At 41.8% G+C, this 22,578-nt stretch overlaps 1 protein-coding gene across 2 annotated transcripts in view; it reads left to right on the forward strand.

Moving 5' to 3' along the window:
• Positions 1-22,578, forward strand: part of ARHGAP24 (Rho GTPase activating protein 24) — a 536,725-nt gene that overhangs the window by 326,622 nt on the left and 187,525 nt on the right. For both annotated transcript variants that reach the window (XM_069978214.1, XM_069978213.1), the window contains one exon: positions 3,867-3,954. In XM_069978214.1, the coding sequence (XP_069834315.1) occupies positions 3,867-3,954 (88 nt within the window). The remainder of the gene's footprint in view (positions 1-3,866; positions 3,955-22,578) is intronic.

Genomic DNA, 22,578 nt, shown 5'->3' on the forward strand with positions numbered 1-22,578 from the left:
CCACACCCTGTAACAACCCCTTTAAATGCACGAGTGCTCAAGTACACAAGTGCATTTTCAATGCTTGAGTGCTCGACTTGAGTAACAGGCCCAATTTAAATCAATGGGAGAGTCGAGCATTTATCCAGGTGCCCCTTGTTGGGCAGAGGGAAGGATGTCTGGTTAACCTATTATATTTTTTTCCCAATATTTTTTAATATTTTGTTTAAAATTCCCTTTAAGGAACAAAATATACATAAATTAGGACGAAAAAATGTAATTGACTACCTTAAAGCAGCCATACTTACCAGTCCTCGCTCCTTCCGATGTCCTCTGGTGCCTGCTTTAAGTCTTCACTCAGTGACAGCCCACTCAGCCAATCACTACACTGCCACTGTGCAACACTCTGTGCCAATGATTGGCTGAGTAGGCTGTCACTAAGCGTTAATCAGAGCAGGCACTGGAAGGCATGGGAGGAACGCGGACAGGTAAGTATGGCTGCTTCATTTTTTTAATTTGAGGTGTTGAGGTTACCTTAACTGTTAAGGTATCCTTAAACAGTTTTGGAGCTCCCAACATCATAATAAATGTTGATGCCGGGAGCTCTGAAACTGTTTAAATATTTGCGCTACTGCACATATTTCTTTAACAATACTGTTCAACACTTGGCAACCCAAATACTGAGATGGCACATGTGCTCTATTCAAAGTCAAAGCCCCATTCTGGAGATTACGGGGCAGACGAGGGTAAGTTATTTAACTCAGAATATCCCTTTAAGAGCCTTCATTCTTGCAAGAATCTGTCATATCATGAGCTACCAAAGCCTCTGCATATAGAATACTCCCTCTGTGTATCTGTAACACCATTAATGTATCTGGAACCATCTCACACAATCATTGCCCAATAATCAAAAGCTTTGAATCAATGAGTGGTTTTACAATACAATGTCTAAGAGATAACATAGATTGTACAGATTATATAGATTCTTCTATAAGTTCAAATGATTACATTTTCCCCATTAATGGTGCGTTCACACCTACAGGATCTGCAGCTGATTTTCTGCAGCAGATTTCATTTAAATAACTGAACACAGCATCAAATCTGCTGCAGATCTGCTGCAGATCCTGTAGGTGTGAACGCACCCTAATGTGGTATATCAAAGCTCCAGTGTGCGTGAAACTTCATATATAATATCTGATTTCATTGGTCTGGTCAAATGTTTGTCATTGAAAAACTTCCAAAAAGTATTTTATGCTAAGCAAATGGGAATCCAGCCACCTGCCACAATTATTGCATCTGTTATGAACTTGGCAGAAATGACAAAACCCAGATTCCAGCCATCTGTTAAGTCGGGAACAACTGGACTATGCACCGATGGTGAATGGAAAGAGTGATAACTAAATATAGGCAGCCAGACATGACTTGAGCCTGTTATCTTTGGCATGCTTCAGTCTTTATTTGTCACTTAAAGTTTAAAATGCTTGGATCAAAGCTGTTTCATTACTTGTTGGCTGTTATTCTACCTAGAAATATTACCCTCTAATGCCGCAAAGGAGCTGAACTGGCTGTAAAGGCCTGGCTGTACACATACTGTGAGGCACTGACAGTCAGTAAGCCATACTGGACACTCTCATAGGCAGGAGTTATATTAGAGGTATTGCTGTCATTTTTTGTAAGTTCATCAAGTTAAAAAAAATTGGTTTTGATAGGAATTTACCTGTTGGGACCTTGATTCTGTCCTTGGTTCGTAAGTTTTTACCATGATTCAGCATGGTATTTGTATTTTGTCTGCGCCCTGTCTGAACACGGTCTGATTCCGGCACTTGCTGTGTGGTGATTGACAGACTCCACAACACAGTTCTCTGGCACTATTAGGTTATGTTCCCGTTTCTTGTCCATTATTTTTAAAATGACATCCATCATTTTGAGTCCAAAATGACGTCTGATAGTTTGAGTATTGGCCGTCTGTCCTTACAGTGACGGCTGTTGGTACATTATTCTAGTTCAGGAGGACTAATTGGCCTTTGGATGTGTCTTTAAAGCAAAAGTCCGGTGGCAAATTTTTATGAAAGTATTGTATTGCCCCCCAAAGTAATACAAATCCCCAATATACACTTATTGCGGGAAATGCACATAAAGTGCTTTTTTTCCCTGCACTTACTACTGCATCAAGGCTTCACTTCCTGGATAATATGGTGATATCACTTCCTGGATATCATGGTGATGTCACGGCCCGACTCCCAGAGCTGTGCGGGCTGTGGCTGCTGGAGAGGATGATGGCAGGGGGACACTGAGGGACACAGGGCACTGGGTGGACACTGAGCATCCTCCTGCCATCATCCTCTCCAGCAGCCACAGCCCGCACAGCTCTGGGAGTCGGGTCGTGACATCACCATGTTATACAGGAAGTGAAGTCTTGATGCAGTAGTAAGTGCAGGGAAAAAAGCACTTTATAAGCATTTCCCGTAATAAGTGTTTTTTGGTGATTTGTATAAATTTTCAGTGGCACTACAATACTTTAATACAAATAAAACTGTGTGTGAACAACAAAAAATAACGTCCGCTGTTTGCAAAAGACGTCCGAAAATAATTGACATTTAATTTAATAATTGATCATTAGTTTGACATCCATGCAAATAACATCCGTCATTTTATTTACTGTGTGCATTGGACATCTATCATCCCATTGACATCAATGCATTGCAGTCAGTTAAATCGCAACAGACGTCTTTTTAAATAGAAAAAGCGGACACCTTTTCTCTTTTTTTGATGTTGTGTGAACATAGCCTTTTAGTTACTTTGTTTGCTTTTGCTTCAGGTGTTGCAGGGATGATCAGATGTTTGGTCCAATCATCTTTAGGGCCGGATCTCTGGTCTCCTGTATAGTGTGTGCCTGATAGTTATTCATTGCCGGTTATTGAGCCTTGTCTCTTGCCTGCTTCTCTTGTCTTTGCTACTTATCTTGCTAATCTTATCCTGCCGAGTACTCTGACCACTCTTGTTTGCTGCCAGCCCTGACATATGCCTCCTGTCTTTGGACCCAGACTGTTGACCCTTCTTATTGTGTTTGTACGTCTTGTCTTCATTATTTGTTACACTTATCCAGGCCAGGGACCATCAGCCAGTTACTTGCTGCCGCCTAGGGCAGATCGAGGCAAGTAGGTAGGGACAGTGGGCGGGGCTGAGCCTAAGGTCCACTGTCCATGTCTCTTCTTTACCTTTTCAGTTCTGACAGGTTTAATATCTTATATAAATATATTTATTTGAAACAATATTAAAGATTGAAACAAATAGTGTGATAGCGATATGGAATATGAGCACCAATATAATCAAGTCTTTTCGATTAACTGTTAAATGACAATACATTGTAGAGAAACAAACAGTGTCCCTCTTGAATCTGTCATGTCACATAGTTTGTATCTTTATATTGGCCATATACAACAAAAACAAGAAGAATGTGTGGCCCTTAGCACGGGATGGGGGGGGGCACTTTCATTTTAGCAGAATTTTGATTTTCTACTTCTTCAACATAGACTGTGCCCCAAAAAGATGGACTGGTCACTAATACAATGCAGAATAAATTATAATATTCAAAAGTTGGTAGATAAATAAAGAGGGCACTCACCATGGTTAAACAATACTTTATTATACCTGCCAAACTAAGAAGAATAAAGGATTGTTCAGCCATGGTGAGTGCCCCCTCTATTCATCTACCCACTTTGGGATACTGTGTATGTTCTACCTGTTCATAGGAGAGTGTGCTCCCTATTAACTTTGACCTGTTTGTTACCCCCCATCACCCTGTACTGACACCCAGCATACCTGGCAGTGCCAATCGCTTCTTCTATATTTCTATAAATTATAATATTGTCTAATTTTTCTTTTAGGGTACCATCTTTCTGCCTGGGAACAGAGTAGTGGAGCATCCATGCAATGAGGAAAGTCCAGGGAAATTCTTATTTGAAGTGGTTCCAGGTAAGGGACTGAGAACTTTTGTTGTGTGTGGTCCGTTTAACCTACTTTTCAATCCAAAGAAGCAAGAAGGTCTTTGCACTGAAAAACTCCTTCTTCTTTCCAACCATTGAACCATAAAAGCATTCATCATCTTCAACCATCTCACATAATATGTGTTGAAATCTATAATGCTTTTTTCTGTTGCCACAGATCATACATTATAAGTAAATGATTTTGTTTTCTTAGCTGGATTACAGTACAATATTTTAGTGATAACATAGATTCCAGGGATGCTTTCAAGTTCAAATGGATGGCAGCAATCTTTCAATAAACTTGTTATATTAAAGCTCCATTACATTAAATCTCATAAAAAATATCATATTGTTGATCAATAAAAATGTTTGTAATTGAAAAAAACATACAAAAGTATTTTATTGTACTTAAGAGTCAAAGGGGTCTGTCAGTTTTCAGTCTCTTCAGTAATGAAGCATTGGAAGCCATGATGCTTGTGTGAACATAGTTTTGTTTTTGTTTTTCTAGAGGGGTGAGTGAGGACACCCCTCAGTGTTCTGTCCGACTGCCTTTTTATACCTTGTCCAGTATGCTTGGTCCCCGTGTGTATGGACATCCTTGTTCTTATAGCAGGGAGAAATGGCCCTTGGTTGCCGTCACATGTGAGGAGAGGGTTCCCCTCCCTGCAGCAGCAGTGTCCCTAAATGTGTTTTAAAATGTGTTTGGGATATATGTTTTTGGTAAATATATTTGGTATATATATTGTACATATGTGAACTCTTGATTGCAGGAGTTACTCATCATGATTCTTGACATTGCTGTGGTTGGTAACAGGAATAAGAGTGGGTTGCTATCCACAGGGAGAAATAAAAATGCTGGCAAAATCCCCCCCAAAAGCCTAGTGCTGTGGAAGATTGCACATGGAGGCACGAATGTGCTGCACCATGCTGAATGGTGGAAGCATTGGAAGGGAATAAAAGGATAAGGTTTTTTTCCAGTCGTGTATGTGGACAACCCTTAAAGGGGGTCAGTAAAAGATTCCATTCACCTGTATAGTGGTACAATAGGCCCGAGGCTTGGACATCAGGTTGCAAGTTGTCCCTTGCAGAAGAAGTAGATGAGTTAGAAGAGTACTGGTGAACTAGAGGCTAAGAGATGATTGTGTAAAGCTGCACCATGAAGATCTCCTGTGCCATGAAGAGTGAGGGACAGGCGGTTCAGCTTCTGCATTGTAACAGAGTAGATAGTCTATGAATTTATGACCACTACTCTAGACTGGCCATGGAGAATAGGGCATGCCATGTTGTTTAGGCTACCTTTGTTAGGCCTCATTCACACGATCCGTGTCGGGACCACCACCACGATCCGTGCCACAATGACAGAAGGAGGATCGCGGCACAGATCCCCCAACAGAAGTGCAGCCCCCTGCCGCCTGGCAGCAGAGATGACAGGAGTGCAGAAGACAGGAGAGCAAAAAGCAACTACTTGCCTTTTCCCCCCCGTGCCATCCGGCTCCCATGTTGACCAGCACGGGGGGAGTAGGCGAGTAGTTGTCTTCTGCACTCCTGTCATCTCTGCTGCCGGGCGCACTGGGGAGCGATCCGTGCCGCATGACCTATTTTTTCGCAGTGGGGGTCACGGCATGAATCGAGTGAATGACTGCATTCCTTTGAAGGGTTCTTAAAATTGTCTGCGACCATAGGCAGTTTGACAGGACGTGTGAATGTAGTATAATGACAATGGTTGATTGCTATACTCTAGTCTACCTTTCCTGGGTCCTAAGAACTGCCTTCTCAGCAAATCATAGACTGAGGCAAGACCCTGCTCCGCCAGCGATTGGATGAGCAGGGCAGTTGTGTCTGGAACAATAGCTTCTACTACTAGATAAGCAATGGGTAATGTTAAGCAACCACCATGGCTCAAAGAGGTGTCTGTAGGTTGATGGTTGCCTATCCGAAAATAACAGCTGGTGCAGGGGGCATTTGGCCGAGCCAGTCAGCTGAGGTTAAAACAAATATTCACCATAAATGTTAGTGGATCCTGTGTTACTTTGGTCTACATAGTGTCCCTTGTAAGCCGCGGTATGTACAGTACATCATTAGCGCACACATCTCTACCATATAATAGTTTGTAACTAAGTATCATTGTATTATTGTATCAGAATAAAATTTACCGTTGTGCGGACTGCATGTCCTAACAGAATAATGCACTAGGTAAGCACTGTACATCTGTTCCATGGATTATGGCAGAATCTGATTGCACCTATCTGGAGACATAAGCAAAGTAGGCCTTGAGACATGCAAGCTCGTCTGCTGATGTTTGATCTTTGCTGCTAGAATAAGGTGGTTTAGTAGATGATAGGTATCCGGTATTTCTTACTTCCACAGCTAATGAGACACATTTACCAGCCTACAAAAGACAGCGTTACCGCTAAGCAGAACAATAATATCGATCACAACATTGTTTACTGCTATGAGCAAATTAGCCTAATGTGTTTATTGGGATTTTAATTGTACCTGCTGTAATATAACAGGATCTTCGCTGTAACAATAAAAAGTATTGACACCTACAGCTACACTCAATGGCATTGTTTTGTTTACATGGTGTTGTATTTAGCCAACAAGAAGGTCATTAGGGTGCTGCCCTGGGGGACAGATTGGTGCGCCTCTTGTACAGTGTAGAAGTACTATGGAATCTTCAACATTTTTTTTTTCAGCTTTGAAAGAATAAAGTAGTAGGGTGAAAAAGTATCACACCTAGATATCACAAATATAAGTTGCACAATATGGCACAGTTACTGGTGTGATAACACCTGTTCCAGCTTTTTCTGCGGGAAAGTGGCAGAAGTCTGGTAAATTTCCCACTTGCAAGTTATCGTTCCGTTATTCCAATGTATTTAATTAAAAACGATGAACTAAGGGGGAGCAGAACAAAAAAGTAAAAGTGTATCCTGCACATAGCCTCCTGCACATAGTCTCCATTATTTTGGTACCTATTGAGCATCCTGCATTCACACTCCCAGGGATGTTCTTCCAATCTTGTGTCTGGGACATCAGCTTGTGATTTGTCATTTGACTTGACCTCTTATGCTTTACCTGGACTGGTGGTTGTTCTTTTTAATCTTCTTATCCTGTGGATAAAATCAGTGTAGGGACCATTAGGGTATGTGCACACTACAGAATCCCGGTGGACACTGCCAGCTGCGCACATCTCCGCTGCTCCGATAGGCTTCATTCTATGGTTTACTAGATTTCGCCTTCCACAAGAAGAATTATCCCCACTCATTCTTTGGTCGGACGGTGGAATCTTGCAAACCCTAGAATAAAGCCTATGGGACCAGCAGAGATGCGCGTGTCCGCAAGCGAGGGCGAGTGATCCGCCTGGATTCCGTAGTGTGCACAATACCCTTACCCTGTTGGGGACTCCTACTTAGGTCCGAATAGGCTAGGACAGGGGGCTAGGTTCAGCTTAGAGCCCATTGCTTTCCTGTCCCAGACGTGACACTATGTCAGAATGCCTTTCTTTTCAATAGAATTAGAATGACATTGATGAATTAAAACGTTTCATTGTGTAAAGCCTAAAAGTAACATTATTTTACACCATTAATCAGAACCCTAGAAATAGATTCTTTTATGTTGTCTTTTATGTGAGCCTCAGTTCTCGTGCTTTCTTGAGTTTAATATTAATTTCACTTAGATCATCACAAGTTTTATTACTAGAAGCGGGATATTAAGCAGTCAATTTCCTTGTTTCATAACCTTGTGGGGAGCTATAAATGTTCCCCCCCCCATCCATAATGCATGCAAATAATCTGGAGAATGTATGTGGGAGAGCCTTAGCGAGTCTGTAGCATTGAAATAGGGATGAGACGTGTGATGAATCGAAATGATCCGACGAGATACAATTCAGACAAAAATCTGACTTCTACTATTCCAGATTCTTCTGTGAGAAGCAGATTTAACACGAAGCCGTTCATATAATAATTTCAGAAGGAACAATCAGCCATATGATTTACAGGCTGTAATTTGGAGACATGCTCACATGCTCATCCTCCAGCGTGTCAGAGTAAATCTGTTAGAATAATCTGAGTTTCCGTAAATTTGGCTTCCAGAGTGCGTGAACTTTTAACCATTAGGATAATGCATTTTAACCTTTGTTCCGATCATAGTTTCCAATCCATGAAAGCGTGGGAAAGCAGAACATATGTTATCCTACTACAAAACACAATACTGCAGTGTTTTGTGGAAAATTTTAATAATTATAATAGTTTTTTTAAATGCTCAATGAAATATACTGTACCTCCAAAGGAAATGCATGTGTAGAATTGTGTACAAATTATATTGTATCTCTTGTTGTTTATATGGCACCAGTACAGTCTGCAGTGCCTTACAGAGTATGTATACAATCCCAAGATTGGGGAACAATATTCCTTGCTTAAACCCCTTTATTCAGAATGTCCAGGGAGGAGGTGGAGGAAAGCAATAATATTTTGGTCCCCGGTGTTTGGCTGCTTCCAGGTACTGTATGTGACATTGCAGGCCCACTCAACCATTCAGTGGCAGAGGTGGGACACTACTACAAGCTAAACCTGCAATGTCAAATCTCAATACCGCACACTGGGGACCGGAGCATCAGCATGTGGGCGGCTGCTCAAAAGGTATATGGATGTTATTTTTTTTTCACCCACCCCCTCCACTGGCATTCTATCAGGACAAGGAAGTAAGACAAGACGAGACAGTGGGCCCTGATACTGAACCAACCCACTGTCCCTACCTACTTGCCTCAATTGGCCCTAGGCAGCCGCGGGCAACCACAAAGACGTTCCCTGTACTGGATATGTGCAATACAGAACAAGACAGACAAACACAATAAAGGGGAGTCAGGGAGCCAAGTCAGAACCAAACAGGCAACGCAATACAAAGTCGGAGAGCAAAGGGATTGTCAAAGGTCAGACGGGGGGTCAGGTAACAGGTAAATCGAGCAGAGGAATTAGGTATGGGGATCAGAGGAATAGACAGGGGGAGCTGGGATTAGGGTATGAACCTTAATAGCCAGCTTTCTTTTATGAGGATCAAGAGCCTGGTCCGGATCCCCATTGGACCAGCTCTCTGATCCTGAAGGTTCCAGACAGGCAGAGGAAAAAGTCAATCAAAAGACTTGCTCAGCTGCAGCAATTAAGTCTAGCAGAGCTCAGTGTAACTCCTGCATCGCTTAAACCTGAGAAGCAAGTGGGTGTGTCACACAAAAGCAAAAACAGTCCCAGTTCACACCAGGCTACTTCACATTCCTGACACATTCTAAAAGAAAAGGGTCCTTTAGTTCTTACACATTGTAGGGGATTGTAGGGGATGATGTATGGTAATTGTATATTTTATCACTATCTACTGTAAATGGCCTTTCCACAGTGAGAGAAGTTTACTGATACTGGCATGTCTGTTCTCAGCTAAGCCAGATGGAAAATTCACTGTATGTTGCTGAACAAAACCAGATAACAGGTGCTTAAAGGCCTTTTTGTTTTCTTTTTGAGTCCCTAATGCCTCTTCAACATGGTCATGAATATATATGTAGGATGTTTCTCCATTCAAAGTCTATAGGAAAGATCAAATGGTATAGTAGAATAAACGGCGCTCTGTAGGTTGGTGGTACTCGAGGCAAGTAAATCCAGAGAGGTATAGACAAGTCAGTGCATCAGAAATACGTAGAGTAACTATGGGTTTCAGCCAGAAAAGTCCTGTATCAAGGCACTGAATAAAATAAGCATACTTGATGTGGTGAGTGCCAGGATTTATTGTCTATACTTCTGTGGGAAAGATCAAGACAGCTGTCTATGGTGCTCAGCCAAAAGTGTTGTTGATGTTAAAGTCATGATGACAGTGCTAGTCCAGCACACATGTTGTCCCTTCACTGCTGGTATATATATATATATATATATATATATATATATATTTTTTTTTTTTTTTTTTTTTTTTTAATGAAGTTTAGATAAGCGATTGTTCAGATGAGCAATTCGCTGTCTCTTCTCCCTGATGTCTGTACCTGAGGAGGCGTCGTTGTCTCCGCTCCCTGCTGTCTGTACCTGTGAATTAGGAGGCGAAGCTATCTCCAGTGTGACACCCAGTGTAATGTGATTCTATGGTCCCATCTCCTAATGCACATGTACCCTCATCAGTAGAGTTGATCGAACCTCGGGAAATCCTAGGTTCGATCTAACTCGAACATTCACTAACCTGCTGCATTAGATTGCTGATGCCTTACCGGTCCGTGGGGAAGGGGGAGAGTGCCAGGCTACCGCCTGGAATTCCGGGATTCAGCCTATTACCTAGGCTATTACCATCCCAGAATTCCAGGCGGTACCCTGGCACTCTCCTCCTTCCCCACGGGCCGGGCAGGCATCAGCAATCTAATGTGGCAGGTTTGTGAATGTTCGAGTTCGATCGAACCTAGGATTTCCCGAGGTTCGATCAACTCCACTTAGCAGTGGAGACAACAGCAGCAATACCTCCAGTAAGGTATTCCATCACCAAATTAAAAATAGAAATAATTTAGAAAAATGACTCTTGTATCATGGTCGCTGTATATACAGATACAGCTGCTTTATAGATTGGCGTAGGGAACCTTGGCTCCCCAGCTGTTGCAAAACTACAACTCCCCATCATACATGGACAGTCAAAGCTAAAACTTTGGCTGTCCAGACATGATGAGAGTTGTAGTTCTGAAACAACTGGAGAGCCAAGGTTCCCTACCTCTGCAGATAGTAGGTGAGGTTTATACAAATGTGATATATATATTTGGAGAGGGCAGTTATTCAGGGGTTAAGTATAGAAAAATGTACAACCAGACCCCTAAATAGACATTGGACACTCTCTTGTGTGTCTCCCCCTATCCCAGACTGGTGTCACCCTGTACCCTCCTTCCCCCTCCAGACTGTGCACCCTTCACCACCCTCCCCAGACTGGGCACCCTTCACCACCCTCCCCAGACTGTGCACCCCTGATTGTCCACCCCTTTCCACACACCTGTATCTTCTCTCTTCCTCCTCCATAGTGCAGTGCAGTACAGGACCTGCAGTAACATCATAGTCACATGTCAAGGTCCTTCACCATCTACACAGTAACTTTGCTGTACTGTCTCCTGGCTGCTGCTTAGCCCTGATTTGCGCAAAATCTCAGTAAAAATGCAGCGATTTTGCGCAAATTATAGCTAAACAGCATCCAGGAGACAGTATAGTATGGGAAATACCTGTTTTGATCAAGTTAAAATCGTCTCCTGTCTCCCCACACTGACAGAGGGCAGGAGGCTTCCAAGCTGCCTCATCTACTCTGATCCTTCTCTCTCTGCTCCCTGTGATGGCGCCCCCCCCCCTGGTCTCTGCGCCCGGGGCAGCTGCCCTCCCTGTACCCCCCCCCCCCCCCCCCAACGGCCCTGGTGATGAGAACACTCTATATAAAACAATGGGATCTCTAGTTGAGAAGCCTATTACCCAAACATATACTGTACAGTATGTAAAAGGCAGAAAGATCAATGTTTTTGGCATAAAAGCCATTTTCACATCCATGATCAATATAGATCTATAATAACTATAGATAGCAATGCTAGAGAATGTAATCATGGGCCCAGAGGCAATAATGATAGCTTTTTTCAAAGGTCTTATTTAAAACTCAGTCCTCCCAAGGCTGTAATACTGAGGGGATATAGAAGGCTGACAGTTCCATTACTGTAGCCTGTAACAGGTTTATGACGTATTAAAACCTTCCTTCACTGTAGTAACTGCCTCTATATAGTTTGATTAGTCTTACATATCCCATAAAATGCCTGAAACTTCCTGCAATTCTCAATCTGCTAATTCATATCGACTGCTGTTCCCATAATATATATATGAGGAGTCCGGCAACGTGAAAAAAATTTTCATCCAGAAGGGGTGGGCCATAATAAACAATCACTACTTACCTCTTCCCATGCCATTGCAGCAGTGGATTTCTGCTCAGGGACCCCCACAAAGCTCCCTCACAGCCAACGTCATGGCGGGGGTAATAGACTGTCTGCTCGGCCAGTCAGTGACTGGAGTGGGGCACTGCCCCTGCCTGCTCTGAAATTTTTCAAATCACCGGACTTATCCTTTAATGGAATAGTAACACCACCAATAGTGGTGTTAAAGAGGGCAGTATTCCATTCAAACATAACTTTTCATATGTGACTGACCACGCTGAGACTAACAATTGCTTCCATACTTGTCTCCTTCCCCCAGTTCTGAGCTGCTGCTTTTTGCTGAAGACACAAAAATCTGTGTGTGAGCTTTTCTCTCCATCTTCCCCTCCTCCCCCTCCCTTCCGCTAATGTAAACAAGTACCCGGAAGGCTGTATCTGCCACTTTGTAGCTTCTTTGTAATGCCGGAAGGCTTAATCTGAGGTCAAGTTGTCAAAGAAATTATCGTGATTATCCCCCCGGCATTACAAAGTTGGTACAAAGTTGCAGATAGGGACTTGTTTACATCCGCCGTCTCAGTAGGGAGGAGGAGGTAGAGAAAAGCTCAATCACAGTTTTTTGTGTCTTCAGCAGAAAGCAGCAGCTCAGAACTGGGGGAAATAATGAAGTATGAAAGAAATTGTATGGTCAGCAACATATAAGAAAATTATGTTTGAGCGGAATACCCCTTTAAAGGTTAGTTAACCTGCTGATATCTCCCTATAGCTCAGCACTGAGCATGAAGGTAAGTTTCCATGATTTCCATGATAGTAGGAGTTTAATCCCTATGCTGATGAGTCATTTTGGTGCACTAGGGGCAGGACTACCGCCTCAGTGCACCCATCCACTCCCGTTAGCCACGCCCCCAGTGCAACAGTCTGCTCCCGTTAGTCCCGCCCCCAGTGCACCAAAATGTCGGATACTTCTAACTTATTTCCCCTTAAGTTGCTAAAAGAAAATTTATAAAGGTGATACAACTAGTGTAGCCTAGACAGCATGATGGAAGTTGTTGTTTTGCAACAGCTGGAGGGCCTAAGGTTCTCCATCCCTGGTTTATGAGATGAATTTCTAACTAATAAAACTTATTGTACACAGACAGTATTTTATGATGTCCTCTGTCTATTTTATTGGTTAATATGTCCTGTACTGTGGAACTAAATATTCAGGCCATCAAGCTGTTTTAGTGCCCTAACTAGCAGTTCTTAATAATGTACAAGCAGGATGTGGAACTGCTACAGATTGTCTCCTGAATATATTAGCATTCCATTTTATAAGAGGCTGCGCACCAGGAGCCGACTTCCACAGATTCAGGCTATAAACTCACCCAGTTCTCTCTGTAAATGCCGGATGATTAACGCTTGTAAAAGGAAACTTGATTTTAAGCTGCCTGTCTAAGTACACATAATATCATTATTAATGTAGTGAATACACTTCAACTACAGAAGCAGCTGATGCATGAACCTTGGATTTCAGTGCAGAAATAAAAATAAATAAAAAAAGAATCTTTTAAATCAACTGGTGTCAGAAAGTTATATAGATTTGTAATTTACTTCTATTTAAAAATCTCAAGCCTTCCAGTACTTATCACATGCTGCATGCCCTGCATGAAGTGGTGTATTCTTTCCAGTCTGACACAGTGCTCTCTGCTTTCACCTCTGTCTGTGACATGAACTGTTCAAAACAGTAGTAAATCCCCATAGAAAAATTCTCCTGCTTTGTTCCTGACATAGACAGAGGTGGCAGCAAAGAGCATTGTGTCAGACAGGAAAGAATACACCACTTCTTGCAGAACATGCAGCAGCTGATAAATACTGGAAGACTTGAGATTTAAAAAAAAAGAAGTAAAATACAATTCTATATAACTTTCTGAAACCAGTTGATCTTTATTGCCGGCTATTGGTTTCCAAACCTGAGTCAGGTTGGCATAAATATCCAAAGTGTATCCAATGATATTGCCTCCCCTTTGTGATGCACCTCTATTAGAATCCAGTATGGCTGCATCACCGAGGGCAGGGGATATCATTAAAATGATGGTGACGAGCCCGCCTCCAGTGCATAGAACGGCCAAACAGACACTGCACAGGTGCCTCGTGTTACCACTGGGAGAAAGGATATGTAAAGGTGAAGAGGTGGTCACCTATTTACTCCTTGGGCTTTGTGCGTATCACTACTTGGCACAGGGGTCCAGAATGTCTAGATGTCAGATCCAAGCAGATAGCAGGAAAGCAGAGGTGGAGGAGCACACTGTTGCACTGCAAACGCTGACTGTACCATTAAAACAGTTTGCCCCCAACAGGAGCCCATGTCAGTAGAACGGGGTAAGTGATAGAAAAAAAACCCACTTTATTTAAAAAATTACAAGTCGAATGACGTGTTTCAGGGGTCTGTACCTGCTTCATCAGATGCACCCTATATATCTGATGAAGGGAGTACAGACCCCCGAAACACGTCATTCTATTTGTGCTTTTATAAATAAACTTTAACTTTCTCTCAGATTGGATGCTTCTGAGCACTTCTGTTTTTTTGTTTTTTTTGAATAGCACTGATCTATAGTAACACCTTTTGTTTTTTATCATTTATCATGTAAAAAAAAATCACTAAGTGAATTGGTACAGTGCATTTACCCTAAACATTTAGATGTACTTCTCAAAAATCCACCCCAGGGGACAGTTTACACATCATGTGGGTGAGAGTTGTAGATCTCCTCTACTTGTCTTGGACTGTTATCCACCGAGGATTTTAATCTGCAGGTAAAGAACCTGCCACATGAGAATTCAAGGACAGTTCCTAGACGAATGCTTTTTATTCCTGTATAACAATGAAATGTTGGAACTCACTGCTCTGAAGGGGCATTTAATTGTATCTTCCACCATGATGAATACCATTCGTGTAACTCTTGACAGATAGCAATGACTATTCATTAATCCAGCAAAGGAAGACGCCTCAAGAGCATCGGTGGCACTACCAGTTACAACTAATTGCATTCTTCATAGGCGGAAGTCAGTGTAACTGGTGCCACAGACCTGGCGTGCATACAGTATAGTAACTTTCCATATGTGCTTCCTAGAAAATCAGCTCCTAGTTATGATGCTAGTAACACATCATGAGTAAATATACTGCATACATGTTCATGACTGGGATGGGAGATGGAATCTGCAGATTAAAAGGGGTACTCCGACACCCCTCAAATCAACTAGTGATAAGAGGTTATGTACATTTGTAAATTAAGTAAGTACTTATTAGTTACTATTTAAAAACCTCCAGTCTTCCAGTACTTATCAGCTGTTGTATGTCCTGCAGGAAGTGATGTGTTCTTTCCAGACTGAGTACTCTCTGCTGCCACCTCTGTCTGTGACAGGAACAGTCCAGAGCAGTAGAGGTTTTCTATGGGGATTTGCTTCTGGTCTGGACAGTTACTGTCACAGACAGAGGTGGCAGCAGAGAATTCTGTGTCAGACTGGAAAGAATACACCACTTCCTGTATGGCATAAAGCAGCTGATATAACTGGAAGACTGGAGAATTTTAAATAGAAATAGTTTACAAATCTATATACCAGTTCTGATACCAGTTGATTTAAAAAAAAAGTACCCCTGGAGTACCCCTTTAAGAGAGGTGTGCTGGGTATATTTAGTGAAGAGATCTAGATGTATAGGGAACAGGAAATAGCTGCAGACTGGAAAAGCAGCTTGAAAGCAAACAGGCCATCAATGGTAGAATTGCTATATAAACAATAAAAACATTAAAAGCAAAGTATTTGGAGGACTATCCAGCACTATTTACAATGCATACAGACCCTTTGTACAAATGAAAACTAGTGGTGGGAAACCCCTATCATTACCTAAAGAAAGGCGCCAAAGAAAAGTGACCAAGGTGTCCTTGGCTCCTAAATTGAAATATGTAACAGCCAAATGAGCTTTGATAAGTGATGGTTCATCCTTCCAGTAAAGTTCTATGGAGTACCGAAGGATCCTCCGATGGGCCCCTATTTTTAGAACCTGCATTAACATTGACTGACATATTGTTTCTCACTGGTTCTTCATTGGTGGGCCCCAGGATCATTTCCTCTGGTGGGCCCCAGATACCCCAGTCCGACACTGTAAAGACTGCCTTTTGTTTCACAGAGAAACATATAAAACCAATATACGTCTTTCATATGAATCAATAGGAAATGAAGCTTTCAGAAAATGTTGGCTAAACTGTTTTTTTTTCCTTGACAATGCCTTACCATGAACGATGATATATGCTGCTGTCGACTCAGCTTCTTCTGTGGAGATTTCTGCAGAGACTTTACGTGTTCAAGCATTGGAAGCCTTTATGAATGTATTAGTCTTATACTGTATGTCTAATAATGGGGTTATGCTGGTTTATTGACCTCCTTTAATTATAGGTATTTTCCTTACAAGGTTATCCCCCTATCCAGAAGATGGTTGATGACTATGAAAAACAGGGGCATGAATTCTCCATGTAATGCAGCTGCATGACCTGCCACTCAAATCTAAGACTCTGGACCGACCACTGGGTCCCACCCTGATCAGATAGTTATCTCCTATGCTGTGGAGGAAATGGGAAAACCCCTTTAAAGTGACTCTGTACCCATAATCTGTCCCCCCAAACCACTTGTACGGTTGGATAGCTGCTTTTAATCCAAGATCTGTCCTGGGGTCCATTCGGCAAGTGATGCAGTTGTTGTCCTAAAAAAAAACAACTTTTAAACTTGCAGCCCCATGCCCAACGGCCGGGGCTTAGAGTATCTGTGCCCTAACTTTGCACCACCCCTCCGTCCCTCCTCCCCACCCTCTTCATCATTAGGAATGCCACTGAAACATTTTCTCCTGTCTGAACATTGCACAGGTGCCTTAACGATCCAGCCCATGTGCCTTTCTGACACAGGTGGGGAATAGTAGACAATTTGCCTTGGGCATTCCTAATGATGAGGAGGGCGGGGAGGAGGGACAGAGAGGGTGTGCCAGCCTAATGCATACACAATCTAAGCCCCGGCCGTTGGGCACGGGGCTGCCAGTTTAAAAGTAGTTTTTTAGGACAATAACTGCATCACCTGGCGAACGGACCCCAGGACAGATCTTGGATTAAAAACAGCTATCCGAAGGTACAAGCGGTTTGGGGGGGGGGGGGTCAGATTGTGGGTAAAGAGTCGCTTTAATGTTTCCCTCAGACACAACCCTTGCACAGCGTTTTTTGTTTGTTTCGGCTTTGCAAAAAAGTGCAGTTTTTCACGCTTTTTGCATTTTTTTTCTGGCATTTTTAGTGATGTTTTATCATATTAGTAAAAATTACTTAAATGATTTAATAGGCTACGTTTATTTTTCCTACAAGTTCTGTGATTTTTTTTTATCAAGTAATAAAGAAGTCTATGGGGCAGAAAACACCATTGTTTCTGTGGAAAAATACCAAACGCAGAGCCTGCTGTCATTTAAAAAAAAACTGCAAACTTTTTAATTGACGTAACATTGCTCCCTGACACAATTGTTGCATCAGGGATCATGTTAAAGGGGTTGTCCGGCGAAAATCTTTTTCTTTCAATCACTTGCTGCCATTGGAGATTAGTATGTATACATACAAGTGTCAGAGAGAAAACTAATATTATGTTCCCAGCTGCCGCTTTCATCTGTGCAGGTGACGCTTCTTAAGCCCGGTGATCTCCCTGTAAATGTCACCGTCACATCTGCAGGGAACAAAGACAAAACAAAGTATTTCACCAAATGCCATCAGTCTCTTCTATGATGTTCTCATTCAGAATGTACATATTCAGTTGGATTAACATTTTTGGGATTTTTTTTTTTTTACTTTGTAACGTCAACTTTTTCTTTTTACCAATATGTTTTTTTTTTCCAGTAATTTTATTTATTTTTAAAGCACTTAATAAAGGGTTGGAGGCTAAAAATTCTTTCTATACTTGTTATTAGTCTCTTTTTGAGCCTACTGCTTTGTGTTGAAGACACAGAAAAGTGTAATACCCCCCTCCCTTCTGTAAACAGGTCCCTGTCCCACTGTATCTGCACTTTGTGATACCGGGAGGGATACTCACAGTGAGATCATCAGCAACTTGAACTTAGATTAACCCTCCCGGTATTACAGAGTACAGAATTAGGAGAGAACAGCTCACAAACAGTTTTCTGTGTCTTTAGCAGAAATCAGCAGGCTCAGAACTAGAGGAAGGAGACTGAATAGATAATAACAAGCATAGAAGGAATTGTTAGTCTCCAGTATGGGGGATGATTTAACATGTATTTTACCTGACTGAAATACCCATTTAACACTTGGCTCAGCACATGTTAAGTAAATGGATTAAATGCATACCATATATGCATCACTGCTCACCACTTTACCGACTTCCTACTGTTTCTGCAGCTATTAGTGTAGAACGTTCTATCATTCATGTTGGTGCCTGCTACATCTGTAGTTGTAAACAAAAACCAGGAGTGAAACAAATACAACCAAAGTGTTTAATGAGAACATTTGGCTCTCGTCTTTATTTGGCCCCTCTCCTGCTTTTGGCTTCCAGATGCTGATGTAAAAGCATCCGAGGGTCTGTTCTATACAAGTGTATAAAAGCACAGATCCGCAATACATAGGTATTCCAGAAAACACTACATCAGTCATCATTAGTATTGCAGCAGTAATAGGACTTATCGATCAGAAATACTGATGACTTGCTTTCTAAGCAGTGAGTGGAACTACACTTATATAGATGCAAAGTGCATGAATTACTGTTGGCATGCCAATGCATAGCCATTAAGTGGTACTTCGGCAACAACAAAAAAAATCATTCAAATCAACTGGTATCAGAAAGTGTCAGAGATTTGTACTTTATCTCCAGCTGTCCAGTACTTATCCACTGCTGTATGTCCTGCATGTAGTAATGTATTATTTCTAGAGATGATCGAACCTCAAGCATGCTCGAGTCCATCCGAACCCGAACTTTCTTCTGATTAGCGGTGGCTGCTGAACTTGGATAAAGCCCTAAGGCTATGTGGAAAACGTGGATATAGTCATTGGCTGTATCCATGTTTTCCAGACAACCTTAGGGCTTTATCCAAGTTCAGCAGTCCCCGCTAATCAAATGCCGATCGTTCGGGTTCGGATCGACTCGAACCCGAACCCGATTCGCTCATCTCTAATTAATTATTTCCATTCTGACACAGTGCTCTCTGCTGCCACCTCTGTCCATGTCAGGAACTGTGCAGAGCAGGAGCAAATCCCCATATAAAACCTCTCCTGCTCTCCAGACTGGAAAGAATACACCATGTCCTGCAACTGATAAGTATTGGATGACTTGAGATTTTTTTGTTTAGTAAAAGTTGATTTAAAGAAAGATTTTTTTTATTATTAGAGTACCCCTTTAAATAAGGATACATCCATCGTTTAATTCCACTTTATAGACTCCAGTGGGTGTTTCTATCTGAAAAACGTATAAAAGCAGTTTCAAAATTTGCATATTTTAAATATTCCTATAGAGAACCATATGTTTATTAATAATTATGAATAATTATATAATGTTAAATATATAAATATATATATATATATATATATATATATATATAATTATTAATAATAAAATTAATTATTATTATTGGCAGAAAAAAATAATAAGATACTGAAAAATCCTAAAACCATTTGTGTGAAAGCAGCCCAAAAGAATGACATTAAACTGGAGTAATATCAATGTCCAACTCCAACATCCAAAAAGTCATGGCTATAGAAGTATACAGGTTGTTTGCAGTGAAGAACTTATTTGGGAAGTCATATAATTATAATTTGATACATATTCAAATTCAGTCAAGAGAAAAAAACCTGTCTCCTGCATTGAGTTCCATTACACAAGCCCCTGTAGTTATCATTCTGCAGCCCTCAAGCCTTTAATGACAGTTCAGCTCTGCTACCTCTGTAGTTTCAATAACTCCCAAGGACTTTGGCTGCCAGTAATTCCCATCCTATTAGTCCTTTTTTGTTTATTATTTGCACCTGAGCTCTACAGGGGGCAGGCTGCCGCATAATCCATCCGAAATCGACTGTTTAGTGCTGTGTAGGAAAACCAAAATGTAACCTAACAATGTACTAGTGAAAAGGAAACAGAATATGCTAAATCCATTGCCTAAAACCTGCTAACATCTGGTTCTCTAACTTTTACTGCATATTAAAATCCCATGGCCCTGTCTGGCTGTCTCCAGCTTCCCGGCAGCTGCTGAGCCACAGGTAGTGTAAGCCGGCAAGGAGAAGCATGCTTGTAGGGAATATTAATGACAAGGCACCTTGCGGCTTGATAGGCATAGCGTCATAGACAGACTGGGCTTTATTGCATTGGGGTAACTCTATATTTCACTACAATATGAATGGACGTCTATAACAAGAGAGAAAGAAAGTCGAATTTCATGGCAAAAAAAAAGAGTAACTAAACTCTGCATGTCAAGGGCATAATGCCCCCAAAGTGCAGCCACTTGCCAATGTGTCCGGATAGTGAGGAGATATCAAGTGCCCGCTGGTTGTTTTGGCTTCGAAGCAGGTGGCATTAATTACTCAGGATGAATGTCCCTTCTCTATCCGCTGCACAGGTGGAAGGAGAAATCAGATGTCTACAAGGCAGCATGTCGCTGTACGCCTGGTATAACTGTGTGTCTCCGGTATTCTGTTCCTGGCTCCGAGCTTGTACAAAGCTCCAGCTGACAAAGAACATCGCTAAGCAATACTGGTAGTATTATTCTAGTATTATCTCTGCCTGGTAGGTCAGGGTTACTCGCATAATTGTTTTCTATTATATTTATTGCCAGGTGACTGTAAAGGACAAATTAGATAGACTCCTGTAGGGGTCTAAGAGGCCTCTTAGAACGAATGTATCAATTCGATTACTGAAATTTTACTGCCCATTTTACTGTGGCACTGACCATTTCGTAATGCTGTCTGGTTCCTGCAATCTGCGTTCTTTTTTGTTTGCCCGTTCTATGTAGTGGAGACGGGCCCAGCGCCCCAGACCTGGTGTTACGCCTCCATCAGAATCAGGTCTGGCTGCGTCACAGAGGGGAGACCTGACAGTTATTAAAGGGGTATTCCACTCACACAACTTTTCATATGGTGCTGCCCATGCTGAGACAGCTAATATACGTAAACAAGTTCTTGACTGGTTTTATCTGCAACATTGTAACTTCTTTGTAATGCTGGGAGGGATAAGCATAGTCAGTTCATCAGCAACTTGACCTCATATTTAGGGCTAAAGCCATAGAATTCTGTCCGTACACGGAGGGTGATGTGGTGCTGTGCGGACTGGACCTTTGGAACTTCCAGCATCGTGATCAATTATGATGTTGGGAGCTCCTATACTGTTTGAAAATTTGCGCTAGTGTACTGACACAGCTGCGCTCCAGAAGCTCTCCCACCTAACAGAACGCAAGTGAATCAAGCATCAGGTTACCTGGGTCTATATAAACCCAGGTCACCTGATGCAGCCCGGCCAATCACAACTAGACCAGCAGCCAACATGGCCCCAGCCCCTTCCTCGCATGATTATTGAACAATGTAAGCTGCCAAACATGGAGACTTGCTATTTTACACAAGTACCACGCAGTCCTCATTAGAGTGTGAAGTACTTTCAAGCATCCCAATACACAAGCAAATAGTATACCTGAACAAGTATACTCGCTTATGTCTAGTAATAAATCAATTAAAGCTGAATATGTGTGACTTCTTTACTGGCATGGTAGTATGGCATAGACCCATGAGGTGCATAAGGTATGGTCACCTATCCCCAGCAGTCATATTACATGCTGATCACTGTGGGCTAGGAATTAGAGTATGTTCACATTGAGTAAAACAGGTGGAATCCCGCTTGCCTCAGTGTGCCATAGCCAATCTATGGGAGAGTGCGCTCTCTGTTTAAAGAAGTGTCATGTCATTTCTTTGAGCGGAGAGCGGTGGCAGCGGAAGAACGCGCACCCTTTCATTCACTCACATCGGGACACTGAGCACGGCGGGATTTGCTCAGTGTGAACATACCCTTACTCCATAGCACTAGCTACATCTCATCTTCTTATTATTTTTATTCTTTGACATATATAGTTTATATCTTCAACTTTTTAAAACAAAACTGAAAGCTTCTCTGGCAGCAGTCAAAGCAGAAGTGTGCAAACATGTTGTGCCGTGTTCTCATTCGAATAATTTGGGTAATCCTGTGCTGTTTAAAATTCGAAATATGTAACATATGACAATCATTTCACCGACATCAGCAATGTCATACGTATGCGGCATACACCAGGCACTATACTGATTTACAATAAAACTGAGATCAAATGAAATTGCTGAACATCATTATATCGGTACAGTCACTATTGCTGCTGAATTATTATTATTATTATTATTATTATTATTATTATTATTATTATTATTATTATTATTATTATTATTGTCTCTAATCTATGCATTAGAAACTTGTGGGATAAACAAATATGGGAAGCCTAGATGTTAGTTTATTGGCTATGGTTATCAGCAGCCTTATCAGAGTATCTTGGATCACACTGAGTGCTGTCGCTGCCTTCCACAATCAATAGAGACTCTGAAGGGTTCAGGACTAATGATCAGCATTGCTGTATACACAACACACAGGAGACAGCCGCCACTCCTAAGCCGAGGTTAGGCATCCACTTTACCGTTCACCTGTTCC

Source organism: Dendropsophus ebraccatus, chromosome 7 (genome assembly GCF_027789765.1).
Source record: "Dendropsophus ebraccatus isolate aDenEbr1 chromosome 7, aDenEbr1.pat, whole genome shotgun sequence".
NCBI lineage: Eukaryota > Metazoa > Chordata > Amphibia > Anura > Hylidae > Dendropsophus > Dendropsophus ebraccatus.